General features: G+C 35.7%; 1 protein-coding gene across 1 annotated transcript in view; it reads right to left on the bottom strand.

The window, feature by feature from the left end:
* Positions 1–15,749, bottom strand: part of LOC139743452 (uncharacterized) — a 30,740-nt gene extending 14,991 nt beyond the window's left edge. Inside the window, exons 1-7 of the mRNA XM_071653937.1 lie at positions 15,694–15,749; positions 14,258–14,378; positions 8,100–8,263; positions 7,396–7,525; positions 6,205–6,344; positions 4,471–4,600; positions 1,403–1,601 (exon numbers count right to left, since the gene is read on the bottom strand). Coding sequence (XP_071510038.1) covers positions 1,403–1,601; positions 4,471–4,600; positions 6,205–6,344; positions 7,396–7,525; positions 8,100–8,263; positions 14,258–14,378; positions 15,694–15,749 — 940 coding nt within the window. The remainder of the gene's footprint in view (positions 1–1,402; positions 1,602–4,470; positions 4,601–6,204; positions 6,345–7,395; positions 7,526–8,099; positions 8,264–14,257; positions 14,379–15,693) is intronic.
* Positions 15,750–20,273: the final 4,524 nt, after the last annotated feature.

A 20,273-nucleotide genomic window follows, 5' to 3' on the forward strand; every position in this document is an offset into this window, starting at 1 on the left:
GGTCCCCATGCACCCACACAATATGAGAAATGAACCAACAAAATATTTAATGTGGCACAGGTACAGTTGTACACATAATCTCAAGCTGAACACATCCATGTTATGCATAATAATTAATTCTTTAATTATTGCATGTTTCAAATTCAATTTGCCATTGCAGTTTAGTTGAAATATTGTGAAATGTGATTTTTACGGCGTTAAGCACCCCATTTGTATGTAAGTGGAATCAAAATGTACATTTGACAATACACTAAGCTTTAGATGAGTCGAGGTCAATTCAGCTGGGAAATCACTTAACTCAAGCATAACAATAGCTCGTGATTTTTCCTCTGCAGTCAAACTGCATATTTTTACTAAATCCGCGCAATTCGACACATTTTTCTTGGTTCTCGAGAACTTCGACTTATCAAAGGTTAACTGTATAAGAAGAATTGCTACTCTGTATATATTCTGCAAATGGATGAGACAATTCTTGATTGGCTCAATTTGTTATTTGTTATTTGCAACAAGTTTGCACATCGATGGACAGATTGACCAATTGAAGGTTTTCTAATGATACGCTGTCAGTGATAAAGACAGTGAAAATGTGCTGAAATATATAATTGGCCAAAAACATAAACATTTGTGTTATTGTGCTTATATACAAGTGAGTTGTACAGTAATATGGGATTAAGAACTGTTTAAATTCTAAACATGAATATTTAATATTTGCTTTAAACAACCCAGTTGTATAAAATTACTTTTAAACAACCCGGTTGTATAAAATGACTTTTAAGCAACAGTTGTTTAGAGTTTTAAACAACTTTTTTTAAACAACTCAGTTGTATAAAATTACATTTAAACAACAGTTGTTTAGACTTTTAAACAACTTTTTTTAAACAACCCAGTTGTATAAAATGACTTTTAAACAACAGTTGTTTAAATTTTTAAACAACTTTTTTAAACAACCCAGTTGTTTAAGTTTCTTTTAAACAACAGTTGTTTAGAATTTTTAAACAACAAAGGGTTAAAAGTTTAAACAACTACGTGTTGTTTAATTTTTAAACAACAGTTGAGCGATTCACCGGTTAACTTGTGGTTGTTTAAAATTTTAAACAACCTTGTTGATTTTTTTCTAACAGTGTATAACTCAAACAGTAAACTCACTCACTGAAGTCAAAAGAAAGACTTTTGAAAGGATTGCACCATGAGCAAAATTAAAAGTACATTTCGTTGACCGATAACAACTGTACATTAGATAGTCTATGAATATGTATACACATAATAAGCAAGCCTTTATTGATGTTTTCCCGGATTTTCTGATTCGAGACTCCTCACTGCTCTCTCATAAAATAATCGACACGAACTTTTAAATTACCTTCAAACATTTAAAGCCTGCAGTTTTGTAAATTGTATCGCTTACTTCCGAGTGACGATCTTATGCTCTCCTTGGTCAGAAAGACATCTATGATAGTTTCAGTGTACGGAGCGAGTACTTCGACATTCTGCTGCAGTATAGCGAAGACTACACCGGCGGCACTTTCCAATTCTGTGACGTCACAAGATAGTAGCTTGATGACGCAAGGAATGAAGTCACTAATCATCTTAGGCTGGTGACAGTTCTTTGTAAGTGCAAAATTAAAGAAAATGTACATGATTAGAGTACATCAATATGATAAAGATCAGATATTTACTAATATGATTAACAACAATGGATTTTTAACATTGAATTGCAGTGTATTCACTTTAACGATAAAATCCATTCTGTACAGATATTTGGAACCAGCATAATGTTTCTTGGAAGAGAAAAACTAAATGAAACGCCTCTAGTACAAAGCCTTAATCGTTCTCAATTTGACAACTTGGAAAACATTTGTGACCCATTACAACAAAAAGGATCCGAAAGTCGGGAGAAGGCGACTTTTCTGACAATAGCATGACATTATTAACCTTCTTCCGCTTCAATTTCATATCATAACATAAACTAGAGCACTGGCAATCGAGGACATGTATCCCCCGAACCCGTCTCCCATACTCCATCTGGATTACTTTTTTCGGCCAGAATTTTGTATGACAAGGCAACTGTTGCAGGATAAAAAAAAAAAAAAATCCAAATAGGTGTAGGTGTATAGATTTGACTATGATAACATTTACATACCAAATTTGAAAAAAAAATCGGTCAAGAAACAAGGCAGCGTCGCACACACAAGCAGACCCTGTAAAAATTACCTTTTCATGTATAAAGACGGAACAAGCGAGGGTGCCACCACCAAAAACAATATGGGCATCTTCATTTCACTAAAATGCACCTTAAATTTGAAGAAAATCTTATAAGAAATGTGGCTGATAGACCACACGGTAGAAATGTGCATTGGCATCCAAAGTCGGAACATTGAGGACGCCGTCACCACAAACTGTTGTGTGCTTCATGCAGCATGATCACCCATACTCCTCCCTAGCAAGGCTGAATAAAATCTGTTGAGTAACCATCAAGTTATTGCATAAATAAGCACTTTTGCAAATTTTGACATGATTAAGGTGACCTTTGACCCTTAAAAGGTGGAACAGTGAGGGCAGCATTATCAATAGGTATAGATGTATAGATTTGACTATGATAAATTAACATATCAAATTTGAAAAAAAAAATGGTCAAGAAACAAGGCCAGCGTCACAAACACAAGCAGACGCTTTAAAATTTACCTTTTCATGTATAAAGACGGAACAAGCAAGGGCGCCATCACCAAAAACAATAGGCGTCTTTGTCTTACCATAATACACCTTCATGCCAAATTTGAAGATGATCGGAGAAGAAACGCAGCTGGCAGAGCGCTCACAAGAAAATCTCTGCGGCGGCGGCGGGGCGCCGCCGCCGCCGCCGCAGAGATTTTCCGCGGCGGCGGCGGACGCGGCGCGACGAGGCCGAATCCATAGTATCCTCCGAACTCTGTTCGGGGGATACAATTATAAAAGTACTCGGTTGCGGGGATATTGGTGATTTTATGAGACCATGTCGAGTGGTCTAATGAATCAGCGTTTCGAGAAAACCGCTTTAAAAGTTTTCTTTCCGACGCTATCGTGATCAAGGGGAGGTAAGACGGTTTTCACCTCTTGACAATCGAAGATCTGCTCATAGCAACCTCGGCGATGTTCATTCAAGCTTAGCGCCAGCGGTCTACGCACGACCAATCAGTAACCAGGATGCCATCGACGTGCACTGACCAATAAGATCACTCCCTCATAGCAGGGGGCGGGCTAAATCCAAATCTTCGGACACGTTTCCGTTCCGTTGACAGTCAGAAAGTCATGGCCCAGTAAAACGCCAATTTCTTGCCTTTCCTTTGATTACTAAGTAGCTTCGATATTTCGGCAAAGGGTAGGCGATAGATTATATTACAAAATTGTACTACAAAATTATACCAAAAGCAGAAATTCCCTCATTTTGGCTGATTTTGATAATCTGACTTCAAACTCCATTTTCTATGCTCAGCCGTCCGCTTCTGTAGGATCCTTTTGTTGTGGCGGGTCACATACTTTTTCTTTTCAAGAACACAATAAATCTTTGATTAATAAGAATGCAAATCTTAGATTCATTAAAGAGGTGAGAAGAAAACTTCGCTGGATTCACTTAAGTTGGTTCATTTTGCAAATTTAGATAATACACATAACATTACTGCAATCCTCAAACAACTGCATATTCCATGGGCAAGGCCACCTTTTCCTCCGCATACCCCACGTGAATTTTCATTTTTGGGAAAATAGGCAATACGAGGGGTGTCAATCTTTTACGCACGGTCAGACTGGTGAAAGATCAAGAAGTTCGCGATCTTTAAGATCTCGAAGTTTTGCCAGTGTGACCGCAAACTTCCCGCGAAACTTCTCGCAAAACTTCTCGCGAAACTTCCCACTCCAAGTAGGAATACCCACTCCAACTAGGCATAAGTCCCTCACCCCCGCCGAACTTCTCGATCTCTGTTTGCGGGCGGTGTCTCCAAAGTGCGAGACGATTGTCTGATGTACAGATGTGCATTGATGCGTCACAGTCACATATAGCCACTGGACGGCGCGCTCATTCTTCTTTCTTCTTACCCTAACAATGACCCAAACTTCTTGATCCAAGTTTGGCTGCCAGTGTGACTGCACGACAAAAGATCGCGAAGACTTCTTCTAATTGAACTTAATTGTGAATTTATGTCTGCTTGATTGTTTTTTTTTTTTTTGGGGGGGGGGGTTATTTGTAATAAGTGAAAATTTCATTTTTGAAAACGTCATTCTGAGAGATTATTGTTTTGAATCTCATTTCGTGCATTTGTTATGGCATGGAATCCAGGTGTCAAATTCTGCAAAGTTCCCCAATCCCCATACTAAGTAATACGTTGTCGCATCATAATATGGTTACGGAAAATGAAGCATTGTACCCAGGACACTGCAAAGTGTATCAGGCCTTTTAGTCTAGTGCAAGGTGGTTGCAGACTCACTTATATGAACGCCTACCTTGGCCATAAACATGTAGACGATAGTTTGCAAAATTAACCCATGTGTCGAGAGACTTCCTTCATCATCTTCCAGTTCTTGATCCATACAGTATTCCACGATGCCCAGGAGGGACTTCACTTCAACTTCCCTGTGTACGATATTTAAAAATTTTCACTGCACATTCTATATCGGAGATATTAGAGGGAAACAACCTAAACTAAATAAATCTGTACAAGATTAGTGAAGATATAGTGGGAGAAATGGATAAAAATGCACCCCATTTAAGAAAAAAAAAATCATCTTCTATATTTGAATCTACATGTGTTGCTCATTAATGATCAGATGTATAGATTCAAGACGTGTCCGATGATTTTGCAAAATGAAAATAACATACCGGATACCGGATACCGGTTAATGACCAAAATAGGACACAAATGAAATATAACGTTATTCGAAATGCTATAAAAACTGACCATGAATAGCAATATATATATATATATATATATATATATATATATATTCATATATATATTCATATAATATACATCAATCCAAATATACAAAATCTTTCCTTATAATTCATGGTACTTGAGGGACGGCTTGGAGTGGTTCAGCTGGAATTACATTACTAATCACAAACTGTTTGTTTATGTGACCATTAGATCGTTCTCGTGTGTTGTACCGCATAACATAGCTAATGAACTGGAATTTCCGATATCTATCTATTCAAAATATCACATTTGTGGTGTACATCAAGGAGGATTATTTTGACAACTGACTTTTATAATAGTACTCTATATCAATGGTATATAAAATTCATCAAGTATTCGTTTTTAAATTATATTATTCGATGATGATTCCAATGTGTTTTTTGTTTATCAAACTCCGGTCCAGAGTTATTGATTGATACTTTGAATATTGAGTTGATTAATTACTTTATCGGATAAGAGATAACAAATTGTCAATCAATGTTAAACATGTATGTATGAATGTATGTAATGTATCTTTTTTAGTACTTTGGAAAAAGTACCCCGGAATATTTTCCTGTAAAATACAGCCATATGAGAAGTGTGCCCGATTAAATTTCTAGGTTTGATTCTCGATAAAAAGGTTACGTGGAGTTTGCAAATTGATTCATTTTGCCGTTCCATTTCTAAAAATACAGGTGTAATCAACAAAGTCAAATTTTGTTTTCCTACAAATTTTTTTATTAATGCTATACTCTCCTTTTTATTTTAACCTATCTAAATAATGGCATTCTCGTCAAGGGTAACACTCCTCGCATATATTCAGAAAGAATATTGATACTGCAGAAAAAGCTCCTCGTATTCATTGCAATTAATGGAGGAGATGTCATACTAGTTTTCAACTTCATTGAAATAATATTTTTAAAAATGTTAGTATATTTTGAATTAGAACAGTTTATGTACAAACGAAAGGATAATAACGATTCGTTTGACTATTACTATTATTATACTGCTCACTTTTTAGCAATTCCCTCCATTTCTGACATCTTTTCCTTGATACAATATAAATAGTTTGCCTATGCATTTCCTTAAACTTAAGTTTTGTTTTATCTAAAATAAAAATATGAGTTGCATTGATTTCAATTGAATACACAAAAGATATATTGTACTCTCTTTTTTGTGTGTGTGCAAATGTCATATTGTACTATCTATTTTAGTCGGAATTGAAACACATTGAAATGAAACGAAATGAAACCATCGCAATGTTTCAACAATCGCCTCTTACCCTGCGACACCCAAAAGGCCGGAAGGGAAGAGCAACACGGCGAGAAGTTTGTTGTCGACATTCTCGACGATGTCGATGTCGTCTCGTCGCATCCATTGTTCGAATGCAACAAGGATGTCGGGCATGAGCTTCTCGCATCCCTATTGGAAGAAACAGACACATGTATTGTTTTGCTAGTCGGGAATCACGGTTTTTTTTTGTGTGTGTGTGTTTTTAATGCACACATGACAAACAAGAAAAGCGGTTCTTAAGAAAACAATCTGTGAGCTAAGATCAAATCATGTCGGCAAATGGAAAAAGATTCATAGTTTAATACCCAAAAGATTAAACTCGTTTGAAGCAGTAATAGAGGATATGGATTTTACAGACAATATTTCAAGTATAAATTATGCATCCGCAGAAAAGATAAAGCAAACAAAGCAGAACCCTAAGCTTCTATTAGCGCCGTATACCCAAACACGCGCTATCGAAGTCATCACTGCTAAGGAGATTGTTGTCTTGTGCCTTGTCGTTGCCATGGTTGCATTTTGCGATCCGTCCATCCATAATTAGCCCGATAAGAATTTACCATTCGTATCAATCCGATACGTCATATACCTAGTACAAAATAATATTTCATACTCCTATATAAAGCGTATTTATGCTCATTACTATAACGAAGTGCAATCTAAGCGACGATTAACAGATGAAGTTTGTTTGAAGTTTTTAAGTCATAAAGTTTAAAAAAAAATGAATGTAAGTTTTTACTCGTGATACCATGTATTTTGTTACTTTTCGTTTTTGCAACTATTACAAATTTGTTCTGTTAATGCATTGTGTCGTATATGATTTTTCATGTTTATTTAATGGAAATGAAAAATCAAGTTGAAAGTAGGAGTTGAAAGGCAGTGAACACAAAAGTCCACAATCGAAGTTCTTATTCTCTGAAGCAAGTATCGACAGTACCATTTTGCTATTGATATCCATTTTTGTGGTCCCTTTCACTATTTGTATCCAAATAAAATATGATTACTTTCATGCTTTGTCTTGTGTATCAAAGTTAATAAACAAAAGTGTACTGCATTAGTAATGATGTTACAACAACATTCATAATTATGTTTATAATGAATACAAAGTCAATTGAAAAGACAAAGTAATTACAATTGTTGAGTTTCAAAGGACTTTAACAGTGATAGATAGGCGCGTTCATACCTCCCAGCTCTTGTCACTGGCCGACATGACGCCCAGGGCAACTATGATGTGCATGGGAGACGAACTTTTCAGACACGACGTTACGAGTTCAGCAAGCAATACGTTCACCTTCTTCATGAGTTTCTCTCGGCTGCAAAATCAACACAAGCATTTGCAAACAAACACTGAGAAATCATTTTTAATGGGTACACGTATTGATAAAAAAATACAATCATCGCATGTCACGATAGTGCTAACCTTACCATTGCTATTAAAAATCAGCATTTTATTTAAAAGAATCGGAAGAAAGAGGACGCTGAGGATATCATAAGTCGATCAGTGAGAGATGCAAGCAATAACGTTCAACATTTTTTTTTTCCATAGGAGGGCTCTCTCTTAGCAATCAGCCACTCCAAGTACTAGTCCAAGTAAACGGAATCATTTCACTTCAATATGACCCTTTTTTATTTTCTAAAAAAATGAAGAAAAAAAATCTGGTCATCTAAATGGAATAGATTCTGAGCCAGATCACCTAGAATGAAACAGGAAACTAGTCTTTAAGAAAGATGAATACATTCATGTTTGATTTGCATTTTCATCCAGATTTATTCTGATATATATGGTATTCAGCAAAGTAACCTGGCACGATGATTCTGATCCTATCTACAGGCGCGAAGCTGGCAGTGCAGTCCCACTCAGTCCACTAAAAAGACATCGAACTCTACCTGCATGCTTGCATCAAGTTATCCACGGCATCCCTCAGGGCACGTCCGAATTTGGACCAAGACGGCTGGTCCCTCGTATTCTCCAATTCGTCCTCGTTGCTGGGGATCCATTCGATCGGCTCCTTGAGGAATTCGATCATCATTTTCATCTCATCCTCGTGAACCTTTTGAGAAACGAAAGATGAAGTAGCTCTGCTTATTTCAGGAATGACAAGGTCAATAACGGCGCTATTGGTACGGACTGATGGGCAGAATACCAGATCTGGGTACCAGATCCACCCACGTGTGCAAAATGCATGCATAAAATGTATTTCATTATTCAGTTTCTTTGTAGCTCAGCACCTATTTGCGCATTTATTATTTTCGTTCACTGCACCCAATCTCACGGCAAAACGCATACTACAGGTCCTCACGATTTGTCAACGACGGACTCGTGCAATCAGCAACAGCCTCTATTTACAGACCCTAACTCACCACTCAAGAAAAAAGAAATTTCATTTATTATGGATATTGAATCTGGTATTGAGAGAAATATAGCTCTATATCATTCTGATTATTATAAGCTTGAAGAATTTAATGAAAAAAATAAGATTGATAATAATTTTAATTTTCTTTATAATGAATCAGTTGGACGGTGTGTTAGGACTGAAAGTATCAAACATGACTTCAGTCTGCTTCATTTAAATGCTAGAAGTGTGAATAAAAACATTGATTCTTTTGATTTATTACTGTTTTCAATTAATAATTTTCAATTTTCAGTAATGGCAATAACAAATGTAATGTAAACAAAACAAAACAAAAACAAATCTGCTCCCGTATTTGATATTGATAGTTATATTTTTTAACGAAATGATTGCAGATTCAAACGAGGAGTTGTCGCCCTATATGTTCATGATTCTCTCACTTTGAAAAACGGAAATGCTATAAATATACTTTGAAGGTACCGAAAAATATATTTGTAGAGCTTACAAGAATACCTCAAAAAATATGACTATTATTTTAGTTGTTTATGGACCCCTAATAGCTCAATAGATTTGTTTTTAGAAAAATTGACATATATTCTTAATAAATTGTCACGTGAAAATGAATTTATTTATCTTATTGGTGATTATATGTTTACCCTCTAAAGTAGATAATACCACTTTTAAGTTTTTGAATAAACTGTCCACGTATAGTTCTCATCCTCACACTACTCAAGCAACCAGAATAATTTAAAACTCTGAAACTTCAATAGATGATATATTTTCTAATGTTATTGTGTCTGAATATTTTAATGTTATTTTCATTTACTTATTTCTTTTATGTATTTTTCGTCATTTTTATTCATTTTTATATTTTGATATACACGTATCTGACCATCTCCTTATTTTTGTATTTTTCAGAAGGCTGATAGTATCAGGAATAAGCACAAACATGAATATATCAGAGGACAAACACAACAAAATATTGATAGATTAATGGCTGATTTGGCAGCTGAGTCTTGGGATGATGTTTTCGGTGAATCCGATATAAACGGCTCGTACGTACTATTCATAAACAAGCTTCTTTGTTATATAACAAGAATATACCCTTTTACGAATAAAAGATAAATAGAAGAAAGCCTCGCAGACCATGGATTACCAAGGGTAACAAAAAACATCAACTAGTATACGATTGTCACGCAAATTTTATTATTCAAAAATATTGAATCTAAAGGATCCAACACAAGCTCAATTTGGAAGATAATTAAGGATCTTTTGGGAAATAAAAAAACACCTGTTCTAAAAATATTGAAAAGGGATATGAAATCACGGACCCAAATGTTACTGCCATATTGTTTAATGACTATTTCATTAGTATAGGATCACATTTAGTATCTACCATTAATGTAACCGATATTAATTCCATGCAGTATTTTTCTAAATCATTTGGTGTTTCCTTTTTTTTCTCACCAACTTCATACCACGAAATACTTCGCATTGTAAACGATCTCAAATCCAGCAAGTCTTCGGGTTCCGATGGTTTAAGTGTTTATCTCCTTTAACAGATCACATATTTCATCGTACCCCTAATACACATATTCAACATATCTCCCAATTCAGGAAGCTGCCCAAACTCGCAAAATTGATTCCCATCTATAAAAAAGACGATCAAACACAACTGAAAAATTATTGCCAAATATTTTTTTTCTCCCAAGTATATCAAAAATTTTAGATTTTTTTTTTTAACAATAGAATACTTTCTTCTTCTTTTTTTAAATGAAAATGAAATTCATATTTCAAATCGATTCGGATTTAGGAAAAATCATTCTACAGATTACGCCATTATTCAACTTGGTGACAAAACAATTCATAGAGGCTTTTAAAGATACGGAATATATAATCTTTTTTTTTTCATGCACCTGAGTAAGGCATTTGATACTATTGATCACAAAATCCTTAATCGAAAATTGAAACATTATGGCATACCCTTGTTATGGTTCACCGATTATTTATCTAACCATGAGCAATATGATGACTTTGATTCATTTTCCTCCAGGAGAAAAAAAAATCAACTGTGGAGTACCACAAGGGTCTATCTTAGGCCCTCTTTTATTTGATATCTATGTTAATGATATAACCAACGCTTCACCAATCTTAATTTAAATTTGTTTGCAGATGATGTAAACATATTTTGTTCACATAAAGATACACAGACACTTATCCGCACACTTAATTTTCAATTACGTAAAGAGTCTTCATGGTTAAATGCGATAGATTATTTTTAATTATTGACAAAACTAATTTCATATATTTTAAAAGTGTTTATTCTTTTAGAATTAAATGTACTTTACATATTGATGGGTTACCCTTGAAGAAAAGAAGTCTACCAAATTCCTTGGTGTAATTATTCATGGTAATCTTACCTGGAATGAACATGTAAACAATATCAGTAGTATTATACTGAAACTTGAACTTCAAACTGAAAGATCTTTTAATAGAAAAGTCTCTTTTTATTTTATATACAATGTAATGTACTGATTTTAACATACCTCACATACTGCAATAATGGTATCGGCATATTCTAATAAGACAAAAATTCAATCAATTCAAATCATTTACACCAACTCACATTATCTTGCAGATTCTGAACCATTTTTCTCTAAATTGGAAACGCTGAAAATAAACGATATTTATACTTGACAATGCGTAATACTCATATACAAATACACGACCAACACCCTCCCTGCCTTGTTCCATAACCTATTACTGTAACTGTGAACTCAAGCGTCCACTCTTACCCAACTCGACATTCCAAAGATTATCACCTTCACAATCCCAAGATAATGATAGCTCATAAGTCAATTAGGCACCATGGACAAGACGTTTTGGAATAGTCTCCCTGAGCAAACAAAGGCAACCATTAACATAATTATATTCTTTTAAGGCACTTATGAAAAAATATCTTTTGTCGAAATATGATAATGCATGAGTGATAAGAAATTGGGGGGGGGGGGGGTTTATGTTAACTCATAAATAGTTTATACCGGTATATTAGAAGTTTAGTAATTTGCTGCATATCAAAATCGATATTGGAAACAGAAATATGTAACTGACATACATTTGACACATAAATACTCTAGAAACAAACCAAATTATGTATTATTGTATTGTAAATGTGCATTTCATGGCATGCACAGCACAGAACAGCAGTCACCTCAGCACATTATTATAGCAAAGAATGCCTTTTGAAAATAAATAAACGAGAACTATTTTGAGTTTCCCCTCTATTTTTGACGTCACAAATTACTACCATAATTATATGGATATGATTTTTTTTATCCTACTTCTTATACACGTCCTTTATACAGTTGTGTAAATCGAATTTAAGTTTCGAATTTTACCTCGGGCCTCGATCTATGTCAAGCTGTTGCTTATGATCGCGGTCTCCTTCTTTTTTGTTTATTATAATGTCTAAAAAAATGCCTAATTCTAAAATCAATTCAGTTAAATTCCACCCTTTTATTGTAACGACATGTCACATTCTGAAGGAATAATCAATCATTTTTCACATAATTTACAAATTCCACGATTTGCTTCAAAACTGTTTTTTTTTTTTTGGGGGGGGGGGGGGGTGATATCATGCTATGCATGTCTGATACATAGATTACTGTCATGTTCATAGTCCATGTATATGATTATTTCCCTTGGATTAATCTATGCGACAGTATGCTAGCTTATACGTCGTGTTATGTTAATTTCTGAATATATGATTCTATTTTCATGTGTGATTTGGAAAAAGGCAGAAATAAAAAAGCAAAGCAAACCAAATATGATTGTGAACAGATGTTATGGCAATTGATGTTTTCCTCCTGCTGAGATGACAACATAACTTTGCAGTGACCGTATACTTCTCGGGTGCTGTTCGTTATTCCGACGGTTCGATATTCCGAAGGTTCGTTATTCCGAAGGTTCGTAAATCCGAAACACACAAATTCCCTATACCTAGAGGTTCGTTAATCCGAACATTTGTGGCGTTATTCCGAAGGTTCGTTATTCCGAAGATTTTTAAATCCGAAAATGAAATTCGGAAAAACGAACCTTCGGAATAACGAATCTTCGGACTGAAGAGCCTCCGGAATAACGAACCTTCGGAAATTAACTCTGGAGTTACTGTATCACAAAGGACTATACATAGTTAAAGGTGCAATGACAACATTCTTTATCACAGTGGATAGTCAAATAAGTGAAAATTGATGAATAAAAAAAAAACTTTATAATATCTAATATAGATTGTATAATTTTTTGATTTTGCCCATAATAAGAATATCACAAAATTTGTAATCCTTCCGTGCGAAAATGTTTGACTTTAATAACATTTTTTTACTGTATGAAGTAACTCGGCACGCTCGAGGCCCAGCAAAAATAGCTTAAGACAACTTTTGTCAGTGGGCTACGCAAAAAAAAATGCAAATCTAGAGGTTGTCAATACATTACTCTCGGGTAATCGGGTATTGCTTAAACGGGTACTCCGTTTTATTGGGTAGTAAATTCAAAACCAGTTCCAATGCACATCAAGATTACCTGATAATCGGGTTGCCTCTCCGCATAACGGGTAAATTATTGTCTTCTAATCTAATTTCTACCCACATTTTGTCGCAGATATAACACTTTAAGAAATCATGAATTACAAATTTTCCACGGCTAATCGCATTCTCTGCTTAATTTGCAAAGAAGAATGGTCATTCGGGGAGTGATTAAACATTAAAAAAAAAAAACATGTACAAGTACCGACTTGCCCCACGGAAACGAACTTTAGGCCTACACATGTAACTGGCACTCAGAATTGCATAGACAGACAGGAGTTGAACACACTTGCGCTCATCCCGTGCTCCGCAGCAACTTTCACAATGCGAGAAGTTTGCAACGAGAATCAGGCCATGCACCAGCTCCATAATTTTGCTTTTCCCGCTCACTTCTCGAAAAGTAACCCGACGTTCTATGTGACTAGTGCACGCAAAGAGATGTGCTCATTTTGGAAAACGCCTGCATGTTAGCGAAGAGCCTATAGTCAAACGACACAGTTTTCTGAAGACATATTTGTCCATAAAATACGTGTAAATTATTGTTCGTGACTGAGCAAGTGCAAGGTACAGCTGTCTGTATAATGTGCCATGCAGGCATATAGTGTAGGTGTTTGGTGCAGTGTAAAATGCATGTACACACGCATTGTGTGTGTCAATTGTGAGTGAGACGTGTTCTTCTGTTAATCGGGTACTCCACTTAATCGGATAAGAAACGCTCTGCTCGAGCCTACCCGATTATGCGGAGAGTACTGAATGCATATATATATATATATATATATATATATATATATGTAACATGTAAACATAAAGACAGGGCTCAACACTATGTTTTTGGTTTCTCTCTCTCTCTCTCTCCCTTTCAGGTGGCCCGTTTGGGGCACTAACATCTTAAAACAGAAATTTTAGTGGTCCTAAAAAAGATATGAAGCTGTCTGATATAAAAGAAAAGTAACAATCCATTTTGAATTTTAAATGCCCTATCGGACTACCAAGAGATAAATCTTGCAGCCAATTGTTAGTGCCCCTAGGCCACCAGGCCATCGCTAATGAGGAGCGCTGCGTTAGACATGAGTTCACTTTTCATAAATTAGTGCGTGAATTAGTGATAAAGTACCTTCCACTTTACGTAATTCTTTTCTCCGAGGATTTTTGCAGCCAGTTCGAAGTAGACTTGCGTCTTCTTTTTCATGCTTTTGATACATATTTCTACCATCAGAGGCTCGTGCTTGTTTTTCCTGTAAGATAGAAAACATTGCTAACGACAAGAATACCGTGTACTTGGTGAATGACTCTCTTACTTATTCCCCTGCAGTTTCAGGTTAATTGCAACGGACATGACGGATGAGATACTGAACAGATGAAAAGAATGAGTAAACGAACGTAAGACAGAGAGAGAGGGACAGACAGAAAAAGAGAAAGAGTTTTAATAACATGCAACTTTTATCAATAACCCGGAAACGACCACTCTTCCTGAACAATATGCTGAAGGATTATGTATTTCAGTTTCATAATGTGCAGGAACCCAGGGGAATACCAAACAAAATATAGGGATGGTTTCACTTGGTAGCCTGTCTGCAGTACAAACTATGTGTACTAACGTCAGATAGAGTTCACGATTAGAGTAGAGAAATAAATATATAGAATAATTGACGACTGGTAATTTACAAGTACTATCATAGAGACAAACCGAAACAATTATGCAAATTTGGGTCGGAATACGTATTTATTAAATAAAAACATGATTAACAGATAAACGACCTAAAGGATATAATCCGAAGATGATATGGTGACTTCCACGTTGCACATTATTGCACGAAAAGACACAAACATCACACGCGTCCGTGCTCGCGAAATTCATTGGTATAGGAAACCTAATTCAAATGTGACAAGCTCCCATAGAACAAATCCATGGGGAGAGACATGAAACTACATTGTAATCAATGTGAAGATAATGAAGGGAAAATAATTACATAGTAATGCTTTTTGACACAGCTGTCCAGGAGGTTCTTTCATAATTTCCAGCAATATTGCAACATTTCTCTTCATTTACATAACATATCGGGAAAATGTGAGACAAAACGAAAGATACTATCATTCCAATATATTGGAAAGATATCTTATGCTTTCTCTCTTATATTCTTTAGGTATCTTGACAGTTAAGTTATATTTACTCTTTGTCGTACTCTATTGGTTCGTGTTAGCTTAGGCTGTGTCATTAAAGTCACTTGGCACTCTTACGACCACCTCATTGCTTACAATGCATGTTACGTTTGTCCGTGTTTGTGAATGTTCAAAGCTATACCCTAAACGCTGTTAAAGAAAGTCTGCTTGACCCCTTCCTAGTAAATAAAATCAGATGAGTAAGATTCATAGAACACGTTGGTAAATAAATAAACGCACAGACGAATATTGGTTACATTATAGGATGTCTGGCATGTCCTCTTCTTGAACAGTCCAGACCACACTTCACTATAAAATCTCAGTCATCATGGTCATGTCAGCGTTCTCACAGGATAGAACAGATGAAAAAAGTTATTGAGTTCTACTCACATTTTTTTCACCTCTCTGAACAAATTGTTGGTGACTTCTGACTGGCACTCGTCCATAAAGCTCCCTCTACCACCTGCATCCTGTTTGATGCACTCCAGCACCTTCGGCAGGTGTTTCTCAAGGTCCCCCGGAGTCTCCCGAAACTCCTTCTTGAGCTCCTTAAAGTCCATTGCCATGGTATCGAAACAGTGTGCTCCAAACAGCTAGCTCCCCTTATAGAAAACCATGTTCATTATTGATAGCATTTTGTTGACTGAGAACAAGAAGGCCGTTATCGCAATTATTTGTTTTGTTTTGTTTTGTTAGGGCTATTGAATTATTGGTATTACGTTGTAGAGCTCGATCTCCCCAACATTATGATGCCAATTTCAAATTATTGTTATTTTCTGTAAAATGTTAAAAATCAAAGCCACAAGGATGCTAATTTACCCGATATTTGGAACATGTAAATCTATTCACTGTGCCTGTAGTGAATCCGATATGTCAAACACAGAATTAGCAAAAAGTGTTTGATTATTTGTTTATAGATTTGATACGATTTGTATAAACTCATAGTCGTATAACGTAATAACATATGCTACCACCATCGTTAGGCTTATATTCGTCAATTATCATTGTTCAAGGCGTGACCTCATTAATAAATCACACCTTCGTATTAAACTACACTTCCAGAGTTGGGTTTATCTTGGCAACATCTACTGTTGGCGTGGTACATCCAAAGATACCCCACTTGGCAACATTTACTGAGCTGCCATGGCTCTGTAAAACTCCTGTGTATATCACTTTAGCACAATACTTTAAAAATGTGACTGTTCCACATTCATCTAGTATTGTTAAGACGGCTGTTGTTAAGAATAAATCCACAATGTATGCATCAGGAAAGGGCTTACGCTTTAAACAAAAAAAAAAACAAAACCCACCTTTGCCGAAACCAAAGAACTCTTGAAAGAATTATGCTCACTTTTTCCCTTTTTTGGAGAATTGTGTAATTTTGAGACACGATGACCGCTATCCGATGATAACAAAATAAAGAATTTCAAAGAAGAATAGGCCTATTTTTGTTTATTTGGGCAGAAATACTCACGGAAATAATTGTTCTCTTCCCGCTCACAGGCAAACCGACGGGAACACGACCACGCTAGTTCATCATAAAGGAATCGAATGAATGCCCGTGAATACTATACAATATTCGTGCTCTTTGAGCTCCTGGAGCGAAACCGAAAGATACCATTCTACCCATGAGACAGTAAAAAAAAAAGAGAAAAAAATGAAAGAAAGATGCGAGCAAAAGAGGAAGTTTGCATCATCTCCAGTGTGTTCTGCTCTCTATAATGTGTGTACCTTCCACAGTGTACTGTATAATGTGCTCTCATAATAAATGTGTGCATTGTCTATGGGAGCAAAAGTCACTTCTTGGGTACAGTACACGAACAAACATTGTCATAAATTTCATGATATTTTTTTTCTCTCCCCTACATTCCTCCCCTTTCCCTCCCCCTCCCCCCTCTCTCTCTCTCCCAGCCCCCCCCCCCCCCCCCCGCCTCTCTATCGCTCTATCTTCCTATTTCAATTTAGCGGCCCCGGGGCTTCTGCAATTTTGTTTAGCAGGGAGGTATGAAAATTTGAAATATAATGATGCATACAATGTATTATAATGACTTGTTGTCCAATAGCACGGGCATTAAAGGAACTATATGCAATGTAAACGCATGTTGACTTGTATTGACTTATAACAACCTCAGTTGCCAGATGAATGTCTAAATGCGTGCAATACATTTTATGATAAGTTTCTAACATATTTCTTCAGATTGCATGGACATGCCCACAGAAGAAAACCAAACTTCCAAACCAAGATTCTGTCATCACCTGTCAATCATTGCTATAAGTATTAATATGATTAAGAAAAACACTGAACTGTACCTTAAATCCCCCATAAGGCCGAGCACAACTTGCGTGTTTCCCTGCAATAGCTATTGGTAATCATAAAAGTAAAATATAGGCAAGTTATACTCAGTCTATTATTCTCTAAACTCATGTCTATTTTTCTCGAAAATCATGAATTCATGTTTTTGGATGTGTACACTACTTCAGACGATTTAGAGAGTATCTAAGACCGGTGGTTTAGGGCCTTTCAGTGACTAATGGGTTAAGTAGAATAGTTACCATTCTGTTTATACCTTCCACTTTAACTAAAAAGGTGTCATTACTCTTTAACTTAAACATCAAAGATTGATTGAGGTGTCTGTCAGGAGAATATAATGTAGTAATTAATACTGTCTAGAAGAATTATAGGAACCACTCACGCCGCCTTAAGCAGTGTAAAGAAATGCAGAGCAATTTGAGGTTATGTTCTTCGAGTCTATGACAGCTTATTTGAAGTTTCCAAGTAATATTCAAATAAAGAGTGAAGTGACATTCATTTCCTCGAATAAGTGATGAAATAAAGCAAAAGGACACCATGAGAGTGATTTTGCCCATTTTTTTTTCATTTCTGTTTTTTTTTTAATTACATGAATTCTCATTCATTCACAGCAGGAAAGAATATGCTTATGTTTTGCATGCCAACAGTGTCTTGAAAATATAGATATCGTTTTCAAATCATTAAAATAACACTTTAACTGTACAATGATGCTCAAAGTATTGCTCACATCGAGAAAAAAACCCACACAAATGTATTACATCATCAAAATTGTGTCGCATGATAATGATAATGAGACACAAATTTCCCAAAATGCACAGTTTGTCAATATTCTCGAATATAATGGCACATCACATGCTATCTTCGAACTCTTTTTTTTCTCAATTATCTAATCCCCGTCCACAGAACCTTCAGAGAAGCACTTTTAACAAAATCATCATTCTGTTTTAAGGCAGTAGCGTTTGTCTAAGCGTTTAGCATTACATTATGAACTGCAAAAACAACGCCTTGAACACAATGGTTGAAAGGGAATACATACAAACATTGCGCACATAATTATTATGAACAGGTAAAAAACAAGACAGAATCTGATGATTGTAGTATGCCAATTCCACGCATCAGTACACACATTACACATCATGCAAACAGGAACATTTGCAAAATCATGAAAGACGACGGTGAAAAAAGCCACGGACAACAAGCTCAGCTTTTTACAGTTCTACTAAACAATGTATTTCACATGGTAAGAGGTGAGGGAGTCAAGTTTACCAGGAACCAAAAAGTCGATAAAAATAATAACATCATGACTGCGTTAATTTATTACATGGCTCCTAAAGTTATTCTCCTAGGGACAAACATCTTTACACATACTATTGTGAAAGTGAATTCAAAATGTTTGGAAGCGGTGATGACAAAGGTAAGAGTGGACATTGACCCCTCGTTGATAAGTATCATAGTGTTTAGGGATAGCCAGTTAAAGTTAAACAGTGAAATCAAGACGATTGTGTAAACAAAGACGTAAATATACATGACAATATAATTATGTTACCACTCGGGACATTTCACTAAGCTTGATGCAGATATAGTCTTTCGTGTGTCGATTGGCAACACACATCCCTTGTCATTGGATTCCGTTATTTTTTTGTTGTTGCAAACTCTATACATCCCCTTACAGACGAAAGGTAATAAAAAAAAACCCAACTTGATAACTGTGAATACACAAGTGATGTTCCCCTGAAAAATGCAGTCTCATTACAACGCCTTCAAAACTCAGCTCCGAAACCACTACTTTACTGATAGAAATCTACTACTTTTAATACTAAAGAGAAGAATACTACTCATTTTCTTAAGGCACTGCATTGGATTGATGCATGTCGATATAAACGAATCTCTTCCAAACTCCTACCGCTCGAGCATCGCAACCTCTATTTACCTGCCCCAGCTCTATCAAAAAAAAAAAAAAAAACCTCCATTGCTAATTACAAGCCTACACGAGGTCCATTTTTCGATCACCCCGAAAAGGAAACTAAAGTTGACACGTACAATGAATGATACACCCAAGACGTTATGTATCAGCAGCCAAGCAAAACGAAAGCATCTTTTCGTTTTGCTTTGGTTTCTTTTCTTTCCGGTCAACTTAAAAGTTCATCTTCCGCCGTATGGAAAAAAAAGTTTCCCTCCATTCTTATTCTACTTGTCTTTATTCTCTACCTACAATATTCCATATTAATATCCTTCTTTAATTCAAGTGTAAATGTTTAACACAACAGTGATCTGTACACATCTTTGATAGGTAATACAGTCTCGTGTAGCGTCCAATTCTCTTTCGAAATTTCTTTTCAGCTAACATACATGTCTTCGTATTATGCCTCATTCAAATGTGCATACTTTTGCATCCCTTATTTTATGATTTTGAAATTTTGTTGGATGGAAATAAAGTATACTTGAATTGAATTGCAATCGCAAAACTACAGCCAGCAATTCAAACACGTACAGGCCGAGTTCTTACGACGTATCAATGTGTACATTAGAAGACATTCTTTAATTCAAAATTTTCACTAAAATTGTTATTTAAAGAGAGCAAAGAGATGTATTGAAAAGCACTGTAGAGAGCAGTAACATAGGCCGACATGTGATGTCAGTATATTGCTCAGAAAGAAAA

The sequence above is a fragment of the Diadema antillarum genome, unplaced genomic scaffold (assembly GCF_040938485.1).
Source record: "Diadema antillarum isolate AM-2024a unplaced genomic scaffold, OU_Dant_1.0 scf00000034, whole genome shotgun sequence".
In the NCBI taxonomy this organism is placed as follows: Eukaryota; Metazoa; Echinodermata; class Echinoidea; order Diadematoida; family Diadematidae; genus Diadema; species Diadema antillarum.